General features: G+C 41.5%; 1 protein-coding gene across 4 annotated transcripts; it reads left to right on the top strand.

Moving 5' to 3' along the window:
• The first annotated feature begins 1,991 nt into the window (after positions 1-1,991).
• LOC307045905 (protein FAM200A-like) lies at positions 1,992-22,419 on the top strand. 4 transcript variants are annotated; one of them, XR_013810020.1, is made up of 5 exons: positions 1,992-4,155; positions 11,354-11,456; positions 15,832-16,584; positions 17,236-17,328; positions 22,106-22,419. XR_013810020.1 is itself a non-coding variant. In XM_079691932.1 (2 exons), the coding sequence occupies exon 1, from the start codon at positions 2,266-2,268 to the stop codon at positions 4,150-4,152; it is 1,887 nt and encodes a 628-aa protein (XP_079548058.1). In that variant the 5' UTR covers positions 1,992-2,265; the 3' UTR covers positions 4,153-4,155; positions 15,832-15,959. The 4 variants fall into 4 exon arrangements, 2 of the variants coding, with proteins under 2 accessions (XP_079548058.1, XP_079548059.1); XR_013810019.1 differs by having other exon boundaries at positions 15,832-17,328; XM_079691932.1 differs by lacking the exons at positions 11,354-11,456; positions 17,236-17,328; positions 22,106-22,419 and having other exon boundaries at positions 15,832-15,959.
• Positions 22,420-24,645: the final 2,226 nt, after the last annotated feature.

A 24,645-nucleotide genomic window follows, 5' to 3' on the forward strand; every position in this document is an offset into this window, starting at 1 on the left:
CTTTATAATCCCGTCATGTACATAACGGATCAAAATGGCCAGCTGCTCCTTCTTAGACAGGTCTTTCGTTTCATCCACTAACACTGAAAAGTACCGTGCTTCTCCTACTTCATTTATGATTATACTTCTGATATTTTCCCCAATAACTCTCACCATATCATTCTGGGCTTCTGGGGAAGAATAGTGCGCATACCTGCGTTCCTGTTTGCTTTTCACGTTCCTGTCATCTGTTGCAATAACGTCCAAAAGTTCAAGGAAATTTCCTTTATTTTCATCCTCATCTCTCTCGTTGTGGCCACGGAGAGGGAGGGCCTGTCTTCCCAGAAATGACGTGATTTTGAACAAGGATTTGACGTGAGCCCGGTTCTCCTGCACCTCATCTGTCCTGTTTGCGTCAATCCGACTTGCGATGGATTCCTTATGTCCGCTGATCACAGCCTTAAAGTTAGACCACGCTAATGCAGCACAATTGTGTCTACTGCTCCCTTGATGATCCCGGAGATTTTTTTTCATGTTCTTCCAACATGTGTATCCAGTGTCTATGAACACACGCAGTCCATGCCTGTCACCTGTTAAAGTTGAGGCTCCTCCAAAATGACGGCATGCAAAGCAATAAACTGCATCTTCTTGCGCAGAATATTCAACCCAGTCATATTCCTGATACACACTGACATTAAAGCGTCTTCCATTTCTAGTTGGGAAGTGGGTCAAACGAGGACGCCTGAGTCCGTCTGTTTTACATCCACTAATATCCTTCTTCTCTGCTCCAGTTGACCCAGAGGCTGCTACTGCTGCTGCACCCGGGCCTTGACCTTCCTTATCGCTGTCCACGTCTGATCCAGCTCTTTCAATCTGAGAAATTGGTGGGGACTCAGACTCGGATTCAATTCGAGAAGTCGGTGTGGACGAGTTCTCAGCCTCCATGCATGTAGTCTCCGTCTCCCTGTTAGCATCTGCATCCCCGGCGCAGGTGCTGGAGTGGCTAACAGCCTCGTTAACAGCTTGAATCCCACCTTCACTACCTGGTCCTTCTCCCTCTGCTGCTGGGGCAACATTGGAGCCATCACCTTCACCTGCCTTTTTTTTGATAAAAAAAGATTCTAAAGTTCTTTGCTTTCTTTTCATTTTAGTTAATTAGCTTAGCCGAAAAATAAAAAAAAACGCGATAACATGACCCGCTCTGACCTCCGGCGGCTTCTCGTCAGGAGATACCACATTTCAAGATAGGGAGGGGGGATACGTTACGATAAGTATTGGGAAAGATAATATCTAGACTAGAGAAATCGATTGTGTTGTTCTGATTTTCATTTGTATTTAATTTATATGTATTAAATAATAGAATAATCAATACAAATTGACACAGAGTAATTCCATAAATTTATTTTTTTAAAACGAACATTTACATTTTCCCCTGGAGCCAAGGTGTGGCAGCTGCCATACCTTGCCATACCCAATTGACGCCTCTGGGTGGGACTTCAGTATACAGCCAGCAATTAATTTCTCAACAGGTTTAACGTGTAAAAAAAATATGTATTAGGCCTATTCAAAGATTGGCACGGCGGCCTATTAATAGACAGTATGTTTGCTCACCATATTTAGTTGTTTAAAACACCCCACATCACGAGCATGTCCGGATTGTCCTCTATCTCTTTTTTTCTGCTTTTACTGCGTGTGTCTGTGGCAGTTCTGTGTCCTTTGGCCACCCAGGACCTCACGTACGGGACTGGATTGAATTTAGCCAGGGGGGGTCCAACAAGATTTAGGAAGAGTAAAGATGACATGGTAGATGTGAGCAAAGAGCTACGGTTGGGAGTGCAAATCAAGTTCATTTGAGAAAATCCGCGCTCACATTCAGCACTTGCAATGGGAATGCTGTTGACAGCAACAAGTAACTCCATCAGCTCATCGGGGGTGTCTTTACCATCTGAGTCCCTGTACGTCAGCCAACCCCAATTAGCGGCCCGCGGGCCGAGGCAATAGCATGGCCCGCGCTGATCTACTGGCATTCACTTGTTATAACATAAAAACATAAAATAAAATGTCCGCGGTTTCGCTTTATTTTGACCTCCGTCGACACTCGTAAACCTGACCCATGACCTTATCGCGTGCATATGCAAGACGTGCTTCGAGCGCTTGACTTACTCGTCACCACCTGGAATAGCGGCAAACACATATAAACAATAGCTCGCCAGCTAGCCGCCTGTCATCCCAACCCAGCGATTGACCAACATGACACTAACGGGCCGTGGATAACTCAAACCCAGGATGGAATTCGCAAAGAAGAGGAAGGTAGACCAGGAGAACCGTCAGTTCAAAACTGACTGGACTGAGAAGTATTGTTTTTTTTTACCGGACCACGTCAATGCTAAACCGACTTGTTTGATTTGCATGCAGAATGTAGCTGTAATCAAATCAGACAACCTGAAGCGGCACTTCACCTCTATTCATGCTGCCAGTTTTAATGCTAACTATCCAGAGAAATCCGACCAGCGCACACAAAAGATAGCAGGTTTGCTTGCATCATACAAGCACTCTGTTTCCACAATGTCGAAAACAACATCGGCACAAGAGAGCGCAACAGCTGCCTCATTGCACGTCTCTTGGACGCTTGCTAGAGCCAAGAAGCCGTTTGCTGATGCTGAGTTAATTAAACGGTGTGCGATAGACATGGCTCATGAAGTTTTAAATCATGATGAAAAACAACAAAAAAAGGTTGTAGAGCTTTTAAAGCAGGTGCCGCTGTCGGCTAACACGGCAACCAGAAGAGTAGAGGTTTTAGCGGAGGAGTGTTTTTCCAGTCTACTCACGGATTTGAAGAAAACAGAGGCTATATCCTTAGCCATAGACTCCTCCTGTGACCGAACCGACATGGAACAGCTGTCTGTGTTCGTACGATTTTTTGATGGGAAGATATTCCGGGAAGAGCTGCTGTGTTTGCTTACTCTGCCCGGGCACACAACCGGGGAAATAATCTTCCACGAGCTGACACAGTTCTTCGAAAAGAATGGTTTGAATGTGAGTCAAATCGTCTCTGTTGTAACCGACGGGGCTCCGTCGATGGTTGGAAAGCACAAAGGCTTGGTAAGCAGGCTTTCCGCCGTTAACCCGGCGCTTCTGACATTTCACTGCATCATTCACAAATCAGTGTTGTGCGCAAAACTGTGTGGAAAAATGAAAGAAACGATGGATACTGTGACGAGACTGGTTAACTTTGTGCGTGAGAGCTCTAGTCTGCAGCATCGCCTTTTTAGATCGTTGCTAGAGGAAATGTCCTCTGAACACAAGGATCTCTTACTACACAACGATGTTCGCTGGCTGAGCAAGGGCCGTGTGTTGGAGAGGGTGTGCGACCTGCGTGATGAACTGGTGTCGTTCTTATCAAGCCTGCAGGGCCAAAAAGCCCATGAGTTTTTGAGCTTTTTAACTGACACCAAGGTGATAGCAGATGTTCATTTTTTGTGTGACATCATGTCTCATCTAAATCACCTTAACCTGCAGCTGCAAGGCAAGAACCACACTGTTGCTGAGATGTACGAGGCGGTTGAAGCTTTTCGGTCAAAGCTGCACCTTTTGGAGAGAGATATTCATGGGAGGAAGCTGCACTTTCCACGTCTGCGTGAGCACTGCGAGAAGAATGAAATGCCGGAAGATCCAGTAATGAAGGATTTTGTGTCAAAACTGGCAGAAAACTTCAAGGAGCGATTTGAAAGCTCCCCTAAAATCTCACGTGACATCCTCCTCTTCCTCAGACAGCCGTTCTCTGTGTCAGCAGACGGGCAGTGGACTGGAGAGGCCAAAAGGCTGGTGCCTTCCATAGAAGAGGGAGCTCTTCAGATGGAGGTCTTAGAGATGGGAAGCTCTGAGTTGCTGAAAGCTCAACACAAGGATGCACCAGTGTGTGACTTTTGGATCAACATGGTTCCCCAAGCTCGTTTCAAAAACACCAGAGCTATTGCTATGTTCCTACTCACAATGTTCCCCTCAACATACATCTGCGAATCAGGATTTTCTTCAATGAATGCTATCAAAAGCCAGGACAGGAACAGACTCTCCAGTGCACATCTTGGACAGTGCCTCAGGATTGCCACAACAGAATACAAGCCCAACATCAGACAGGTTGCCTCATCCCGCCGCTCTCACTTCTCTCACTGATTGGTGAGTGAACAACATCAATTTATTTTTGCAATTTGTCAATTCTATTGTGGTATAATAATTATTAAGACAAAAATAACCATTTTATAGTTATATTTTATATGTACATTCATTTCCTAAATAAAATGCTACGCAGCGTAATTAAAAACAAATTATTAATATGATAGATAAAAAACCTTGGATAATGCAGGGCTTTTAACAACAGCCCACAAACTGGTTAAATTGAATACAACATTAAAATAATATATTAAAAATAAAGTAAAAAAAAAACAATGCTATTTGTTATTTACAGCCTGATATTATTTGGTACACATATTTAAAAATGATAATGTGGTGAATTTGGTACGACATTATAAAAGTAACTAACTGAAACTCTCTCTCTGTCTTCCTGTCTTTCCCAGTGTGTGTGTGTGTGTGTGTGTGAGAGAGAGAGAGAGAGAGAGAGAGAGAGAGAGAGAGAGAGAGAGAGAGAGAGAGAGAGAGAGAGAGAGAGAGAGAGAGAGAGCTGAATTGGATGTGGACCTGTCTGACTATTTGATCAGAGTTCACTCTGTTGTTTTTTATTTTTGTTTTATTGTTATGCCCCATCAGACCACAGCAAAATCATTTGTATTTGTTAAAGCATTTATTTATTATTATTGTTAATAAATGTTTGATTTCGGTCTAATTTTGTTTCAAGGATGCATTTTTCCTTTACTCTCAACACAGGGTTTGTTTAATTACTACTGCCACTACTACAACAATTATAATAGAGGTAACATCTGCACATAGTGTAAAACAACTTTTAGTGACACATAGCATTTTGGCCCTTAGCTTGTCATGCTTGAAAAAAATTGGCCCTTTGGTAAATATAATTGGGGAACCCTGCTGTACGTTCTGTAGGCCCGTATGACTGCGCGCGGGTTGGCAATGTTGAAGCGCTGACACAGTGACTCGACCTCAGTCTCTCCATACAGCGCACCTGCGTCCTCGGGCCAGTATTGTGCGTAAAGCACCTTCAACTCCTCAATGAACTTGTTATATCCAGTTTTATCTGGCATCCGGCCTCCTTGAGATAACATACGGTCCTCCAAGTTCTTGGCCACAGTTAGAAAAAACTGACCTGCCGCTGGACGTCCCACACTCTTCTACGCTCAATGCGCTCTCCTCTCCTACTGAATCTTCCTGCTGTAAGCCAGCTGATGTCGCGGTTCCGCTCGCCTCTTGCTCCGGCTGTTGTACCGGGCTAGTTGATACCAGGGTACCCACCCGTTGCTGTTGGTGGTCCACCTGGCTGACGGTAGCTGGCTCCTGTTCCGGCTGGCGGTGAACCTGACCCGCTGCCCGGGCTTGGCTAGCTGTCGGTTAGCTAGCTGGCTAGCTGTTGCGGCGCTAACCTCCTCCTGGTTTTGACCATCAACATGACCGCTGCAGCTGCCCTTGTCGCTGCATGTGGAGGCTTTTCTGACTCGTTTTGAAGTGTCTATTACCTCTTCCTTCTTTTTGAAGAAAGACAGTAAATGTAACTGTCTTTTTGACATGCTTGCATTGAATCACCGTTTCTTCCTCTCTGCGACGTGCTCCTCATGTGGCGAATTTCTAAAGTGAAAGACGTTTGTCCGTTGGTCCAGCTTTTCAGTGCGTCAACACAGATCTCCGACTCTTTCAAATCTTAATCTTAATAAACGACATGAAATTCTTGGGATTTTTTCTGTAAATTAATATCTGCATATTTTATTTCATTTTAACCATTTTTTATTTTTATTTTTTGTGAGAGGTACCGGATCTGCCCAAATAGGTGCCGGAACACAGGGTGGCCAAAATGAAGAGGTGCCGGATCCTGTTCCGGCAGGATCCGGCTCAAATTAACCACTGGTTTTAACATGCCAAAAAGCTGCTGTGTCGTTTATTGCACCTCAAACATTAAAACAAATCCAGAGTTACGTGTTTCTGTACTTCCTATAAGAAGAAAGGACAGTAACAGAAGATCTCTGTGACGCCAGATGTGGTGTTGTTAATGCGATATGATATCCAAAAAAAATTCAGTTTAGGATGGCCGAAGACACTATAAACCCATAATCCCCAGCTATCGTTTGGGACTACAGTCCCGTTGACAAACCCCGTGATTAATCTTCAAGCTCTGGGATTGGATGTTGGAGTGGCAGTGCGCCAAGGTTACGCCGAGCGTCAAGCTCTTTGAAATGGAATGAAACGAAACCACGGCAGACTATTCAAAACTGGACTTGAACGCCCCCCCCCCCCCCCCAGAACTACACATGCTCACTATGGCACGTCTCTACTGGGAATTGTAGTTTTAAAAAACGTTTCGTTTTTCCCAAAATTAGAAATTGACAGTATTAAACTGTGTACAGCCCTGGAGGTTCAGGCGATAGGAAACACATTGGTGTGTACAAATTAAAAAAATGTAATAAATAAATGGGTGAAAATGGCTTGTATCCATAATGGGCAGCATTAATATATACCCACATGACAGCTCATTGTTACTTTGTAATTCTACTCCACTACAATTCAGAGGTTAACCTGGTATTTTTACTCCACTACATTTATTTTAGTTACTTTGCAGATTCTGATTAATGATGTGAAATATAAACAACCCTTAAATCAGACTTTAGTTACACCTGAGTAAAATTCAGGGAAAGGTGATTGTCAAGTGCCAACAATCAGGAGAGATATTTGATAGTTGGTGCTTGAGAAGACTAAACATTTATCTGCAGATCTCTATAAAGTATATTCATTACTCGTTATTCTCTCCTAATAGTTAATTAAAAACTGTATATAATTGCTATTTTGCACATCCCTTTCAAGATTTCAAGATTTTCTAAGGTTTATTGACATATCATATATACAACTACAGTGTAGTTATGCAATGAAGGAAAAACTTGGGTCACAGATTCCTCAACGCTGCATTACAAGACATCTATCAATATGTGTCTATACCTCCATCCTTAAACTGTCAAATTCTGCACATTTCTTATACTATCTACATACATAAGAATATAATTAATGTGTGTAATATCAGTTAAAATAAGTGCTTCAACATAGTTAACATTGCAGGAAAGCAATATATTAGACGTTAAGTACTTTGTCAGGCTTAATATTTATCTGTAGATAGATACCCCCAAAGCTTTTTTCTTATTTAAAAGAAGACCTTAACCTAAAGAATTCTTTAATGTTTGAATAAAGGTTAATTTGTTTTTCTGTTTTGCACATCCTCCTATTAATATCTTTGTACATCTTGCACTAAACTGTTTTATTGTAGAGATCACTTACAGTATCTTCTTGATTTTTTATATTCTATATTTATGTCATTGACCTTCTACTTTTCCCCTATGAAAGCATGTACTCTTAATATGTTTTTCATCAAATAACATTATTCAACAAAAATAACATTATTCAACAAAAATAATTCAATAACGTGCTTTAACCACTAGGCGGTGCACACAAGGTACACACAGCATCCTAATAATAACTTTGTATTAGTGTAGGACACTTATGTATATATAACATCTGAAGATGTGTAGTTTTATTCATGTTTTTACATAATTTTACAGGATATTGCTATACTATTTCTCATGTTTTACTTCTACAGATTAATATCTGATTTGTAAAACATCACAGACAGAAAGGCATATCCGTCATTCAATGGTAAGCTATTGAAATTGTGATTCCATACTTTAGATCTGTCTCCCATAACCAAAATCCCCTGACTATTCTCTCAACTCAGTATTTATATTGTTATATTCAAAGAAAACCAGTCATACCTTTAACACTAGAACCGCCAACGGGTAAATTTTACCCGCAGCTGTTTTTCGATTGTATGTAACTTTTGTTCAATAACATATTAAAGTCTCCCAGTCCGTGACTTTTCCTGAAAGTGTGTTATGTAGCACCCTCTGTTGTTAACAATTGTCAATATGAAGTCATATTGAAAAAATTGCCCAAAAAAATGCCATTTATACCTATATCCGCCAGCGGGTAATATTTACCTCATAGAAAATGCAGCGTAAACATGACGTGTTGCTATAGCAACGCCTTTTGTCTACTGCGGTTCCTTATAGATAGAGAGATAGATTGAGAGAGAGAGAGATAGATAGATAGATAGATAGATAGATATATTGATAGATGGATAGAGAGAGAGATAGACAGATAGATAGTTATGGATAGTGTAACATCTTGGAGAATACAAGATCTTGGATGACTGAGCTCACGTTGAGGACGTAATGCATGTGTGCAGGTTACGTGCCAGTTGAATAAAGATGGACACTCGGAATGAGAGAAGTAGTCCGCGTCGTCTATTTATGTAGACAATTATATGTTCATAGAACGGAACATTACAGATAGATCGATAGAGAGAGATAGAGAGATTTGTACCTAAACAAAACACAAGTCTAACACCAAGCGTTTAAATCAGCACTCTTAGCGATATTTTAAACTTCATGCTATCTGCACAACCTATATCATATGAAAAGCTGAGAGTCCACAGATTCTATTGGTATACGTTTCATCCCTGTGTGATCAAAACTCACTGTTCTGTATGATAAATAAAAGAACATTGTACCTAGTGCTGCGTACCGGTACGCCGAACCGGTACTGGACTTGTAAAAAGTTTCGGTTCAAGTCCGGTTAAAACCGGAACGTCAGGAACCGGTACTTACGTATATTCTCCTTTGTGTTCTAAACCATCTAAAACCTTCCATAGATCGAGAAATTTGCGCTGAGAAAAGACGAAAAACATTATTTTGGCTTCTGATATGGCGGCCATTACTGAGCTCACGAAGTCTCGCAAAATATCGCAACTGCTCGCGAGATCTGTGTGACGTCAAGGGAAGCTGGCTTAGACATAGTGGACACTGACAGCGTGGGATACTGGTTGCCATATTTGGTAGTGTTGCTAAGCTAACTCCTTTGTATGTATGGTGATATAGTGTCTGCCGAAAGAGCAACACTTCACCCAGACAATGTCAATATGCTGTTGTTCTTGAACAAGAACACATAGACTTGTACTCTTGCATATTGAGTCTTGTATGTACATCACTATGTATGTAGTTGTGTTGTGTAGTTAGTAACACATGTAGAGTTCTAGAAAAGACATGGTGTAGACACAAGTTGGAAGGGGGCACAATAAACCTGACGAGTTTGAATTTGAGTTGATTATGAGTTTATTTTCAATTGATAATTAGCTCACAATAAGTTCACTTTAGTTACTCACACAACTTGACACAAGTCCGGACTTATAAGTCCGGACCTGAACCTGAACCTCTGGACTTGAGTCCGGACCTGAACCTGAATGTGAGTCCAGGTACACAGCACTAATTGTACCTTGAAAATCTATAGCGGGTACATTTTACCCGTTGGCGGTTTTAGGTATACAGCGACCTCTGGAGGTCCTAGTGTTAAAAACTACAAGTCTTTTTCTATCAGCTGTGCACCGTTATGGTGTAAATATAACCTATCTACCAATTGGATCAAATATAAAAGTCAGCCAAATTACTATTGATGCTGCAAGGAGACATATTTTGTGAAAAGATATGCAAGATTTTGTTTAATTGTTGATATATTTATGATCCACGTCACATATTCAGTTTTGGCGGCAGTTCTTTAAGTTTGTCCAGAAGTCTTCTTATCAGGGCTCTATAAATAAATATATATATTTAATGCAGCCGAACCGTGTATTACAATGTCGTTATGTGATGACTTCCAAAGAGAAAAGCAAGCACACTCGGAATAAAGTATTGTTTTATTTATTTTCTAAATGTTTTCGGATATCATATCGCATTAACATCATATCCCAACATGCCTTGCGGCTTAAACATCCGATCAACGAGCTTCAAGCTGAGGATCTTGGGTAATCTTTTCGGTGGGTTTGTGGTGTGTATCGCTCGAAATGTCCCTTATAGGCCTAAGTCTGTTTCCGGTGACTTTATTTATGGCTAAAAAGCCCGAGATTATAGAATTAAACGAATAAATTAAAACAGGGATAATTGTATGTTATTGTTGAGTAAATAACAGTGTGTTATTTAAAAAATAATAACAAATTAGAAGGAAAAAAAGATTTTCAAAAATACAGATTTCAGTATTTTGAGGCTCTAAGCCCCACTTCTTTTCCTCTCAGACGGGAAAAAAAGACTGAGATTATACGATTTAAAATAAATAAAAAGATAAAACACTGGCATATAATTTACGTTAGAATAAATAGAATGGTTTTGAATAATAGATGAGAGTCAAATCTACGTCACTTTACAGCCCCGCCCACTTTTTTTCGGAAACCAACGCTGTCATTTGAACGGCGATCAAGCGTGAAGCCACAGAGATCTTCTGTTACTGTCCTTTCCTCTTAGAGGAAGTACAGAAACACGTAACTCTGGATTTGTTTTAATATTTGAGGTGCAATAAACGACACAGCAGCTTTTTGGCATGTTAAAACTATTATTTTCTGCCTCGCTCATAGCTGTCGAAATTACGGCCTCGCCTACTGATTTCAAATGTGTGCTCTAAAATGATATGTATGAATGACTATTATCATTATTATAAGCAAGACAATAAATGGCAAAAATATGTAGAAAATAAACGTATTTAAGATACGTTCATAAGAAACGTAACGTGGGAGAAAATATGTTTCTAGAAGATATGTAGAAAATAAACGTATTTGAGATACGTTCATAACGAACGTAACGTGGGAGAAAAAACGTTTTTAGCTAAACGTAATTGAGAATGCAGTTTAGTTCTGTGGGTACGTAATTTTTAGGAGACAGGCTTGTACCATAAAATGCAACAAACTAGCTAAAAAACATAAATCACATTTGCACCTATTTCCAAACAATGGTTTCCAACCTGAGGGTCGGGACCCTCACAAGGGGTCACAGGATGGTGCACTGCACATTTATTGTAAAACATGAATACTATATAATATTGGTAGAAAATAAGTGCTGAACTACAAAACAGGCTTAACTGTGTGACTGTAAAATGATGATTGATGAAGTGTTGAATGCACCTGTCCAGTGGGAGTCCAGTTCTTTTCACCTTGTTTTTTCTAACTAATGACAGTTATGATTTGGCGATTGGACTAAAAGAATGCAGATTAACAGGTGTTTACCAGCAAGGGAATGATCTGACCTTTTTCAAAAGTGTTTAACACCAAGCATGGATTTACCCTCAAAAATATGCACGTGGATTTATAAAAACTGATATTTTTGTTTTTTAGGAATGCCCTGGGGGAACAATTGGGAAAAACGTTTTGACGGACCATCATTTCAACGCATGTGTATTTCCTATATTGCCACACTGCAGTATTGGATGACCTGCAGGTAAAACCACTCTTTGCTGGCTTTCCCCACATTCCTACACAATTGTTTTCACGTTAATCTGGGTTATAGCTTACCTTTAATGAATGGGAAAACGTCTGCTCCCTGCACCAGGCACAGAGCAAATCTTTTCTCACGATGTTGTCTGCCTCGCCATCTTTAATAAAATGTTTAAGACAGCAAAAAGCTGTCTTTAAAAGTTAACTGTGCATGACATAACAATAATATCATCAACAATAATGGTCCTGGTCCCGGGCCTCCACTGACGCTAAAACCGCCCTGGAGTGCAGAGAAAATGTTCAGGCCTCAAAATATTATTTAGATTAGATAAGGGCAACATTTGGTTGGAATGTGTGGAAATGACAATGTTTTCAAAGTTGGAAGGGTTTTGCTTTAAGGATTAATAGGCTAAAATGGTCAGGACACTGCCCAAAATAATACTGCAAAAATACTTATATTATCTTAAAAACTATTATGATATGAAAAGAAGCTACACTTATGATTTCATGAAAAATAAAACTGTATTGAGACTCTTCAACAGTTGAACCAGCTTGATATCACTGTATTGAAATGATGTGTTTGTGTTGGAGCCTCCAGGACTTTATCTGCGATGAAATCCACTACACTTCACTACATGAAGACATCTCTGGAGTCATACTGGAGTGATAATAATGCCAAATGGTGTATGACTTTGGCTAACTCCAATAATGACATGCAAATGTTTTCCTGTAGCCCATATCACTTCAAAATGAATGATTTAATATTTGATGTTAGAAAAACACTTTATGGTCATTCTCTATTTTGTCACCTTTGTGGCAAAAGAAAGGATCAACACTTTAATACTGTTCTATATGGTTACACAGCACAGGAAATACAAATGTAAAGCCACATAGAAAATAAAACACATGAAATAAATTAATATCTATAACCAACTAATTGTCATGAATAAATACCCATGAATCAAAGGTCACTTCAACATGCTGCAGCAGGCTGTGAAGAACAGATGACGGAACACACAAAGGGAGCTCCAGCCGACAGGAGAAAGTGAATTTCTTAAAGAACGTCTAACTTTAACACTGATCTCGTCAACCTCCTCTAACATGGCAGGTCAACCAGGTTATGGGATTGGACACATTAGGGATTAAGGATTAAACAGTGGATTATAAAGCCCCCCCTGTTCCAGAATTTGCTATGTGACAGTTTCATACATGGAGATGCGACTGGTCAGAATGTTTAAGAGGGAAGGGGATTTCTTAGTGAGCCCTAAGCCGGTCCGGCGGTGGGCTGGCAGGTTTTAACAACGGGGCTTAGTCCTGCTGGAGAGATAAATGACGTGAATGATGATCAGGTTGTCAGACTTTGTCAGTAAGTAAAGCTGCCACTTGCCCTTGCTTCCTTCCTGCTTTTTTGACATAATAGTTTTTATATTGGCTTCACTGTTCCGTGGGTACTTGATGCTGTCCAGGGTTTTGAGGAGGTTTTGGGGGGGCTATGTTCATTAAGTTTTTTTTTAACATTTAGGTATCATTTTGCAAGACACTAAGCGAGTGATTTCGCTTAGTGGTTTGAAATCCTTGAATGGAAACTAAAAGGGTTTTTGTAGATGTTTTAGGGAACTTCAGGAAACGTTAAGAATGGTCTTGTTTAACTGTAACTAAATCCACGTAGGTCCACAGACTTCTTTGAGGGCATTCCACCTTCCTAGCAGAAGGGTCCCATGAATCCTAAAGAAACTCTAAAACTCAATGATGTGACCATCAGAGTTTGAAGGATCTAGGACCTACAGGGATCCTGGTAATTGTTGCAGTAATTATGACTGTCTTTAAGAGTTCTCCAGGGACCGGTCATTTCTCTAAAGTATTTTGGCCTGGCAATTATTGAAAGGGATCCAGGAGTTCCTGGTTTCCCAGCAAAGGACACGTCACACTCTCTGGGTGTCATTGGAAAGGGTTCAAGAGAATCCAGTAGACCTCAAGGGTGGTTGAGGGGAAAATCGGGGTCTTTTACAGGATTCACTGTAATTGTATTCACTATGGCCTGCCTATCAAGCCTGTGCCGCCTTACATATCTGTCTGAAGGTCTTTAATCACTGGGATGTTTGCAGGAACAGTTGTATACGTCAGAGTCAGGGAGTTCTTCATCAGACATTCTCAGCCTTGCCAATAAAAACCCCACATTATCAACAATGAAATACCACTCGCTCTAACAGCCAAATGGGTGTGATCACATATATTGTCAACATATCATCTCACATACAAAACCAGAAATGAAAGGCTTGAATGTAAATGAAAAAAACAAACAAGATGCCACTATCGCCTGAGTCTCGGCTGCTGGCCAAGTCAAAACCTGCGGGTATGTCAGGATGTCACTAAGTCAGGACAAGCATGGAACGAAGAGAAAATGAGGAATGAGGGGAGAGGGAGGGATAAAGGGAGAGAAAATGAGGAATGAGGGGAGAGGGAGGGATAAAGGGATGGATGAGGGGAAGTGGGTGCAGCTGGTGCCCTTTGTCTCTCCAGCACTTGGTCCTCGGAGCTTCAGATCCTCTGGGGGGGCAGAGAAAGCCCCAGTAATGACATGCTAATGTGACTGTCAGGAAAGAAAAGTAAAAGATTGGAAATTGCGCCAATTCTCTGCCATAAATGGGCAACATTGCAAAAAGGAGGGGGAATACTCTCCAATCTTTTATATGAAAAGTGATAAAAGCCTTGATAAATCCCAATAAAAAGGGATTTGGATATATGAGGCAAGTAGATAGAAGCGGATTGGGGGAGTAGGGATGCAGGAGGGGGAGGACGGATAAAGGTGTAATTTTGGTTGGAGAGAGTCGAAGCAAACAATGCCTGCTGGGAAATCTACATGTGGAGTCGGATGGTTTCTGGCTTTGCATCCCAGTTTGAAAACAACCTGTTTGTAACCCCTGTGTTGTAAACCAAAATGAGTGGCAAACCCCTTCATCACTGAAGTTAACTTACACGTTTGAAAGTGCAGCGGACAATAGTTTCAGCCCAGACCGGAGATGTAACTCTAATTTTCTAAAGAACATTTCTTCTTCAAATAATACGTGAAGATGCTACATGTGTTCTTTTAACCTTAGCTTTTGATCACCATAAGATTTCTGAGACATGAGTTTATTGTCTAGAAATCAAACTTTCCCTTGGAACATCTGACCGGACTGAGTTGGGCTGATTTCCCGAAGCAAAAGGAGGCGATAATGTCACATTTCTGACTATGGCTGCGAGGGAGTGGGCCGTCTTTCATCAGACGTTTCTGGGTTCATTCCCAGCCGTGCAGTCACAACATTTCGATGTGTCCTTGAGCAAGATACTGAACCCTGAGATGCTTATGATGGCCAACGGTGTGTGTGTGTGTGTGTGTGTGTGTGTGTGTGTGTGTGTGTGTGTGTGTGTGTGTGTGTGTGTGTGTGTGTGTGTGTGTGTGTGTGTGTGTGTGTGTGAAAGATGACTCATAAATGTAAAGCACTTTGAAGAGTCATAAAGAATACTATTTCTATACAAACTGTATAGGTGTGTCTAATATCCAATAAGGAGTGGTTATACTTTACATTGTAAAACAATACATCTGCACATAGGTATTTGAAACTGCTCCAAACAAAGCTGCTTCCTAAAGCAAAACAACAGCAACATGCATACCTTCCACATTCACAATGCAGCTCATTTCTTTTGAATCATTAGGGTGGGTTTGAGAAAATGTTAAATGACATTAGCATATTACATGTTTCCAAACAAAGATACTGCTTCTACATATATCTGCTCTTAGTTGTTCATAATGTATCTCTTTTTAGACTTAACAATGCAGCAGGAAACAAATCCACTCACTAAAGGTTTTGTTTAATTAAAATATTTTAGAATTTCCTCAGATAGTCGCTGCCTCGCTCTCCTCTGCTGCTTTTACTTTGGAACAACATTTGAAGAATGTATAGACATGTATGTATTAATGTATGTGTCATGTCTTGATCAAATAGAAATTCACAGATGGACCTAAAGAAGCAAACATATTATAAATCGCAGGAAACAGAAAAACATATTTATTAAATATAACAATTCTACAAAAAATACCGGAAGGACTTTGATTGACCATTCATATTATTATAACTGTTATATTGTTATATATGTTACAACTGTAAAATGTTTTCACTTATAAATATATGTAATGTGAGAGATGCAAAATATCCTTGCAGGTTACATGGCATTATTTATATTTTAGCAGGAAAATGCAAAAGTGTGTGTGTGTGTGTGTGTGTGTGTGTGTGTGTGTGTGTGTGTGTGTGTGTGTGTGTGTGTGTGTGTGTGTGTGTGTGTGTGTGTGTGTGTGTGTGTGTGTGTGTGTGTGTGTGTGTGTGTGTGTGATGTCTCAGTTCTCATGCAGCTAACTCCCCTCCTCCCCATGCCCATGAGGAAGAGGTGAAGCAGGACCCTCCTCTTCCACCTGGATGCACCACAGAACACACCAGGACCCTCCTCAATCCGGACCCTTTGGAACCATGCTCACACACATGCACATCCTGGTTTCCCCATCACACACACACACACACACACACACACACACACACACACACACACACACACACACACACACACACACACACACACACACACACACTGAGGCGCTGGCAGAGAGCAGTGCAGGCCTTGGCACAGTTCACCTTGATATGAGGCAGATTTGAGCCCGCTGCCACTGCCGGGGGGCCGATTGAGAGGCAGACAGAGAGAGGGAGAGACTTTAGAGCGGGGTGGATTGTTGGCATATGCTGTGTGTGTCTGTGTTTCTGTGAAGCCTTGGCTGGCCGACCACGAGCACTTAGGGCCTCCCTGAAGAGATGCTGAACAGAGAAAAAAGAGGAATGGAGAAAAGCAGAACCACAATGGGGTTTTACCCTTTGTGTGGACAATTAATTAAAACCCATTTATTTCCTCCTTTAATTCATTCTGTTTCTCTGTCTCTGTTCTTTTTAACAAACGCGTGTCAAAGCTGGCCACAGAGAGAGGGGCTGAGGCCAAACTGGAGCCGTCCCATCCAGACCACCACCAGCCTTTAGAGGGCTGCGGGGGGCTCTGTAGACCCTATGCAGCACACTGACGCTGGCTCCAGATAAACATCCATTCACACAGTAATTCATTCTTCTTTTAAGTGGGCATGAGTCATCATAATATTATTATGAACACAGCTAGTCAAATAGGAAAGGGTTTACGTTAAGCATGATCATTTTATTAAGGTAGGTCTTCTGAAACAAGCAAATATGAATGTCTTTACATAAATAATTCACATCTGGAGACGTTGGGGAGGATAGTTGTCCATCGGTTAAAATAACCCAACGTTGATTTTTGTGGATGGACTGCAATCATTGCCAAAGCTTTGTAATGTAACTCCTTTGACCATTGAAAGCATTTACACATCAACACACGCATGAATAGACTGAGGGGGTCAGCCATTAGCTAACCATGCCCTGGATCCATCATTTGATCACATGGATCACTGTTGGACCCACGAACAGCGTCTAATCTAACATTGGCATAATTATGTTCCATATGGAATTTTGTGAATGAACAACGTCAACCTCCACCTGTGGGGGGTGAGGCTTTCAAATGGACCAAGACATTATTAGACACATTATTTGATGCATTTTTCCACCATAGATGACATTATTAGGCACTTTGTTTTCAAGTATTATTTTTCGTCACCTATTTTAGCCACTGCATCATCGTTCAGAAATCCTATGTGCTGACCTTACAGAAACAAGTGTTCCCTGTTTCATCTGCAGCTCCTCAGAGGGTGGCAGGATGAAGGCCTTCTCCTCTTCTTCCTCCTCTCCAGGTCTCTTCTCTGTGGACAAGACAGTGACAAAGGCTTTAAGGTGGACCAAAAACACACACACACACACACACACACACACACACACACACACACACACACACACACACACACACACACACACACACACACACACACACACACACACACACACACACACACACACACACACACACACACACACACACACACACACACACACACGTGATGCTCACTCCCATGGGCCTGCACTGCTTTCATTGGGCCAGTGGTGGATGCTGGAGGAATCAGTAACGGCCCGTCCAGCGGCGTGCGTTGACGCTTGGCGGTGGGCGTATCTGAAGCTTGGGGATTTTTTGCGAGCAACGCGACCAACAACCATTCACATGAATCTCCCGCCCCCGACATACAAAGCAATAGCAATGTTAAAACAAAGTAAACTGGATATAAAATCCCCAAACAGGCGAAAACCTACCAGTTTCACCCACTGTCTCTGCCACCTCCCTCCATGCCTGGCTCCTCCGGTTTGTATCCCGGTAGATGAACAGAGACTGATCGTACAGCACCGGGTGATTCACTGCCGCTATAATGAATTTTTCCTCAATTTTTTGGAATATGAGGAAATGACCTGCGTAGTCTCTCCCAGCATACACGCGGTTTAATTGGCTAGCGCTTGTACTGGCAGATTTGCATAAACAGGATTTCATTGGCTGACGCTTCTGCCGAGGTGCCAAAAGTTGAACATTGCTCAACTTTTGAAGCGAGCAACGCGTCGCGTCGCTTCCCAAAATGCAGTTCCGCAAAAAGTGACGTCACCCCATTCAAAGTGAATGGTGAAGCGTCAATGCACGCCGCTGTGTGGACGGGCCGTAAGCCAATGCCTAATGTGCATTACTCTGCACCACAGATACACAGTGAGGACATAAAAGGACTTTTTAAAAACACACAAGACAAGACAGATTTTCCTTTGTTCTTCAAACTGTTTAAATACCTTGTCTATGCTGTTTTATCCGTTCAGTCATTGAATTCATATTACATATTAGTGAGCCTACACACACACACACACACACACACACACACACACATTACATTTTGAATAATTATTTTCTGAAATGCTGTGGTGTGTGTGTGTGTGTGTGTGTGTGTGTGTGTGTGTGTGTGTGTGTGTGTGTGTGTGTGTGTGTGTGTGTGTGTGTGTGTGTGTGTGTGTGTGTGTGTGTGTGTGTGTGTGTGTGTGTGTGTGTGTGTGTGTGTGTGTGTAATATATAATAAAATATGATTTCATTGCAACTTCATTTCCGCGTCTCTGCAAATCATCAGGCATTGTATAGACATTGCTATCAACAAAGGGTAATCACGTTTTGATAAGTGAAATATTACCACTTATTAAACAGTAATCTCATCAAGTGGCGATGTGTCAGAGATTACAAAGAGGAATGTAGGGTCTCCGATGACTGTAATGAAGATCGACCCATCCACTTACAAACAAAGGCTTTAAACCCATTATTATGTGGAGAATTAGAGGGAACTCTCTTCTCAGAAGTGACTTGTGAATTGAAGTATGATTACCCTTTTTTCCTCTTCAATTTGGTCTTTTTAAATCACAGCAGAGGGCTAATCTTTGCGAAGCAAATACAGACAGAATCGCAATGGTGCCCTGAAGAAATGTGTGGAATAAAATAACAAGGCAGCAGCATTGTGTGTGTGTGTGTGTGTGTGTGTGTGTGTGTGTGTGTGTGTGTGTGTGTGTGTGTGTGTGTGTGTGTGTGTGTGTGTGTGTGTGTGTGTGTGTGTGTGTGTGTGTGTGTGTGTGTGTGTGTGTGTGTGTGTGTGTGTGTGTGTGTGTGTGTGTGTTCATAGACAGCTTGCTTTCACCGGAAACACTGACGATACTGTTGCCAGTTCAAACACTTCAAATCACAACACACTTGGCTACTTCTTCTATTCTCTAAGATATAGTCAAAATGTCATTATGCACTTTATGCATACTTAACAAATGCTACTGCCATTTCAAATGTTTAAGCCAGAAATGAAAGAAAACTTTTTTTTTTTCATATGTTGTATTAATACATTTCAGAGAAACTCCAGTTCCTTCTTACACAAACTACACCAGAGGTCTGTACTACGAAGCAGGATTTTCGCTTAGCCGGCTAACTTCAGGCAAAACTCGGGGTTTCCGGTCCTACGACGCTGGTTCTCTTTTTAGCAGGCCAGATCTCCATGGTAACTTATGCTGAGCGGCTAACCTGCCCCGGAGCATGTTAGGTTGCAGGCTAAGAGATCAACTCATTGAAAGCACCGCATGCTGACCAATCAGAGCTCAGTGTGCGGAGTTTAAAGCGATCAAGTCATATTACAGGAGAAAGGAAATACAGAAAAGCTGCCGTTGTAGGAAAGACGGCCGGCAAAAATCACCGACTGTGTGAACGTGAACATTAATAGAATATCACCTCCCATCTTCAGAGCAATCTGACTATTATAACATTAGCATTAAGAAAGCTTACTTAAATATCTGCCACAACATAAGTAACCGGATCAGAGTAACATTAAGTACAGTCATCATAATGTATCATATATTTCCTTATCTGAGTCAGCTGAGCCGTATCTGGCCGTGCAACACTCACAGTGTCACATACTGTATGCAGAAGTATTATTTTAAGCAACACATTAAGTTGACGAAACACTCGAGTAATTAAAGTCAGATCGTGTCTTAGACGGGGCAGTGATATCATAAACCTGTTAATGTATGCATTCAAAAACGTTTTCTTTTACCAGCTGTATTCACCTTGCAGGTGATCCTGGATAAAGTGTTTAAGTCATGGATGTTTAAAGTTTAACTTCTTCAAATGTCTAATATTAAAATTCAATTTTCATTCAGGAAGTATGACGCTGCGCTGTCAGTACGCTTGTCCATGTTTGTGATTGGTCGAATGCTCCAAATACCACCCCTTTCATGTGAACGCGCACCTAACTAGATAGGGCACGGCTGGCTTGAGCGATCCACTTGATAATCCGCGTCGTAGTACAATTTAGCGAGAGCACGTATGTTTTGGATTAGGCCAACCAGCTAACTCAAACATATCCAGGTTAGGTTGAACCAGCTTCGTAGTACAGGCCTCTGGTGTTTCTGAACTAAATGGTTTCATGTTATTTGTTGACCGCCGATAGTTTGTGCCTGCTGGTCTTCGCTGATAAACACACCCGTATGCCCTGCTTTACATCAGTAACACCAAGTTTGATTAGTCTCTCATGTGTTCTTGGAGTTAAAGGGAACAATACGTTTTATCAATCAATCGTTTTTATCACATGAAACCATACAAGGAACCACTCCAGTGAAATGTGACATCAAGCTGTTACCTTAGTATACAACTCAAATTGAATGGCTCTGTCCGGTTTTCCAAGATTCGGTCCAGTTTGATGAAACAAGAACATCATGTTTTACTGACACATTTGAACACTGATGACATCTAATGTCATCTAATGCAAAACATCTAATAGGAAGTCTGGCAGAGAAGAATCGTTCAAGAGACAAAGGTAAAGATGTCCATGTCTTGCTGTGGAAACCTTTTCCTCAGTCTCTACTGTGATATTTATATTTTTAAACCTCAACCTCAGAATAGTTGAGAGAAAGGCCACAATGTGATGACACACACACACACACACACACACACACACACACACACACACACACACACACACACACACACACACACACACACACACACACACACAACCCCCCCCCCCCCACACACACAGTACTACTATCACCCAGAAGTGAGAGAATGATTCATTCCAGTGAGCTTTTATCTGACCTGAGCCAAGTGTTCTACACGCTGCCGTAAGGCTGCCGACCACTGAGGTTCCACTGTGTGTGTGTGTGTGTGTGTGTGTGTGTGTGTGTGTGTGTGTATATGTGTGTGTGTGTGTGTGTGTGTGTGTGTGTGTGTGTGTGTGTGTGTGTGTGTGTGTGTGTGTGTGTGTGTGTGTGTGTGTGTGTGTGTGTGTGTGTGTGTGTGTGTGTGTGTGTGTGTGTGTGTGTGTGTGTGTGTGTGTGTGTGTGTGTGTGTGTGTGTGCCCGCCCTCCGCCTTGTTCACTGGGCCTCCTTACAACCTGTCTCAGAGATAAGGGCCATTGCTTTTTCATTTCAGTAAACTCTCCCTCTTTGTTCTTGCACTGGGGGGGGGGCGAGGCTTTCCACTTCATCCTGTCAATACGATGGATAAGGAGTCCAACTGAAAGTTCATTAATTCCTTGGTAACCTATGCCTGGGACAGGCTTATGCCCCCCCCCTCCTCTCTTGATGTTGGGTTCCCAGGGTGAGCAGCACACTTTCTTCTCTCTCTGTCTGATCCGTGGAGCATTATTTCAGATCGGAGTTGCACTTGCATCAGCTGAGTAGCATTAGGTTTTTTATTGATGCCCTACCTTCAATGGCTTATTTATCAACTGTTTGGCTATCAGCTGACTAGAATCGTCCCATATTCATAACCTGGCATAATTACTCTTATAATGTGTAAGCTTTGTGGGAGTGTAGAACTTTGACCTCAGTTTAAAGAGCCAATTCAAAAGCCTGACATATGTTGTCTGGCCTTCCTGATCAGGGGAAAACCATAACAGGGTGTTCTTCCCAAGAACACCCCCTGCACCCCCATCAGAAACAACACAGGTCTGTGATTTGTGAGATAAGACCCCCCACACCTCCCACCTCTTGTATGAAAGCAGGCTCACACTCTGCTGCAAGGAAAAAATGTAAGGTAGGAAGAAAATAATAATGAATTACATTATTAGAGCGGTTTACATCATATTACACATGTAACAGTGAATAACGTACTGCCCACAGGAGGAACTTAGTGTCTTTCCCAAGGACACAACGGCCTGACACAGTGGCGGCTGAGGCGGGTTTCAACTGTTCCCCAGGCAGCGCCCCCTGATCTGAGGCTGAACGCTCAGCCCACTGAGCCACAGCCGCAGGAGTCATGGCTCCGTCTTGAGTAAACATTCATGTTTTGGTGGATTTTTGATATCGGCATAATCAACGTGTTCTGGAGGGACTTCAGCACCACAATATTTCTAACCCAATCTCGGATTTGAAAAAAAAAAAAAACATAGAACATTTAATGCAAGGGCAAAATGATAACCCACCTAAGGCAGACCTATAGACCTATAATATATGGCTGAAAATAGTATAATAGGAGACCTTTTAGCCTCCCTGTCAGAATGACAAAGATCCTCAGTGAAGCACAAGCCCATGTTTCTCACTGCATTGTAAGGACAACTTATTAAAAAGATCAGTTCAATGCAATTAATGTTGTCTTAGTGTTATTGCATGATGTTAAAATTGATTTGCCATCAATTTAGTGATGGATTGTAAACATTTGAAATGTAGCATTTAAGTGTTTCTCAGTTACAAGGTTGTTGTTTTAATAAATCAGACACTGATGGTGCAGTGCTGTAGGCCCAACTGTACCTCTTTATATAGGCTGAATTTATTTTTCAAAGAAAAAAGTCTGAGAACCACTGACCTAAAGCGTGGGCTCTATATCACTGGTTCATAATGAACTGCAATAACACTGTACAACAAATCACCTCTGGCTGGCAGAGAACTCTTTGCTCCATAGTTTTTCTCTTTTCTCTTCACTGTACATTTTACATTTATATATTCAGTCTAATATTCCATCTGTCACATACTTATGTATAATAGGCTACCTTGCTTATATCTTGTTATTGTTCATTTGTGTATATTTTCTACTTTATTGTTTATTTCTTGTCTTTTAATTTGTATTGTCTTTGTATGCTTCTGTAACACAACGCTTTCCCGAATTGGGATCAATAAAGTTCTATCTTCTCTTAATGAGTGAACTTTACTGTGGTCTATGTCTCGAAAGTAAAACCTTATGTTTTGATGCTGTTTATTGAATAACATATTTCCACAGATTTCATGTACAGAATATAAGTGAAAATCATCAACTAGAGGCGTGTCTGTCGTGTCTTACAAACAACACTCTGCGTGTCTTTAAAATGCTTCAGCATGATTCAACATAAGCCTATAATAATCAGTAAATGTAGCCAAGCTCTGTGTGAGATCCACACTCAACATAAATGATTTGCTGATGATTTCAGGCTTCAGCTTTACATGTTTTAAGTTCAGCATTTAAATGTATTTTAAGTTTTTATGGTTACTATGATTATGGATGCTTGGTTGGGGGGCGGGGGGGGGAGATTTAGGATGGCTGCATATGTAAGTCATGTGTGTGATGTCATAAAGTTACATTACTTCCATAGCTTGACAAACGTTCTTATATAAATGGTTTTTCTCTAACCTTTGCCAGGTAGTTTTGGTGAGTAAATCTAGTTATGTTGCCTTAACCTCCATCGACACTGATGGAGCGATGCAAAAAGTAATTCAGACTGCAGAAAAGCTCTACTGCTGCCAAGAGCTTATCCTAGCCAAAAGTTATGGAAACAATTTGAATGAAAATGAGTGAAAATCCTCTTCTCTGCAAAGTGTTTTGTCCCATAAGCAGCCTGCTGTTCCTCCACTGATGAGAAGCTTCTCCTGGGTTTGTGGGCCAATAGGCTGCAATTTTGCTTCTTAGGAGGGGTGTTCCTACCTTGCAATGCAGAGCTGTTTTAATAGTTTCCCGGTGCAGTCGGCATGGTTACCAGTGCAGAAAGGCAGTGACTTAAATCCGCCAGCTGAACCTCAGCAAGCTGCTATAATCTTTGAACGATATCTGTATTAACGTCCAACTTCTGCCCTGGCTCCCCCTTTGCTGCTCGTCCCCCCCCACTCTACACCTCAGATCGGCACAACGAGTTTTTTTTACTGTAACAGGATAAAAGCTGGTAAAATGGGGGTTCCAACGTGATTACCTATCAAAGCCTTCCACACTGCCCCTGACCCAACACCAGCCATTTCTCCTTTTAAAAAAACAATGGAGAGTTGAGTCTCAGTGTGACAGTGTGAGGCCGCAGTGAATTTGGATACAGGGGAAGAGAATGGGAATAACTAGGCAGGACAAGGGGCTCTTGCAATGGCTTACTTGTCCACTATTTAAATCCCTGGAACGTGTGGGGAAATGTAGTAGCAATGTGCTAGCGTAAGCCCTTTAGCTGCTGCTGTCCCTGATTAAAACAGAACATTAAGACGCCACAGGCGGCTGGAAGACATCGGCCAACAGAGAGACCAAACTGTGTTTTATTTATTAGCCGACCTTGCTAACAAGCATCAACATTACGGAATTAATGTGCTCTTTCCTCTTTTGCCACTGTTGATGTGTTAAGTGCTACAGCCATTTGTAATGATGTCGGCAACTACTCATGACCTCAGCTTATTGAATAAAGCATGCTTTTCTATGTGTGTGTGTCTGTGTGTGTATA

The sequence above is a fragment of the Notothenia rossii genome (assembly GCF_949606895.1).
Source record: "Notothenia rossii genome assembly, chromosome: 7".
In the NCBI taxonomy this organism is placed as follows: domain Eukaryota; kingdom Metazoa; phylum Chordata; class Actinopteri; order Perciformes; family Nototheniidae; genus Notothenia; species Notothenia rossii.

What these genes read in the sequence shown, in the direction of transcription:
- LOC307045905 (XM_079691932.1), top strand. Translation starts at nt 2,266, where the DNA reads ATGGAATTCGCAAAGAAGAGGAAGGTAGACCAGGAGAACCGTCAGTTC.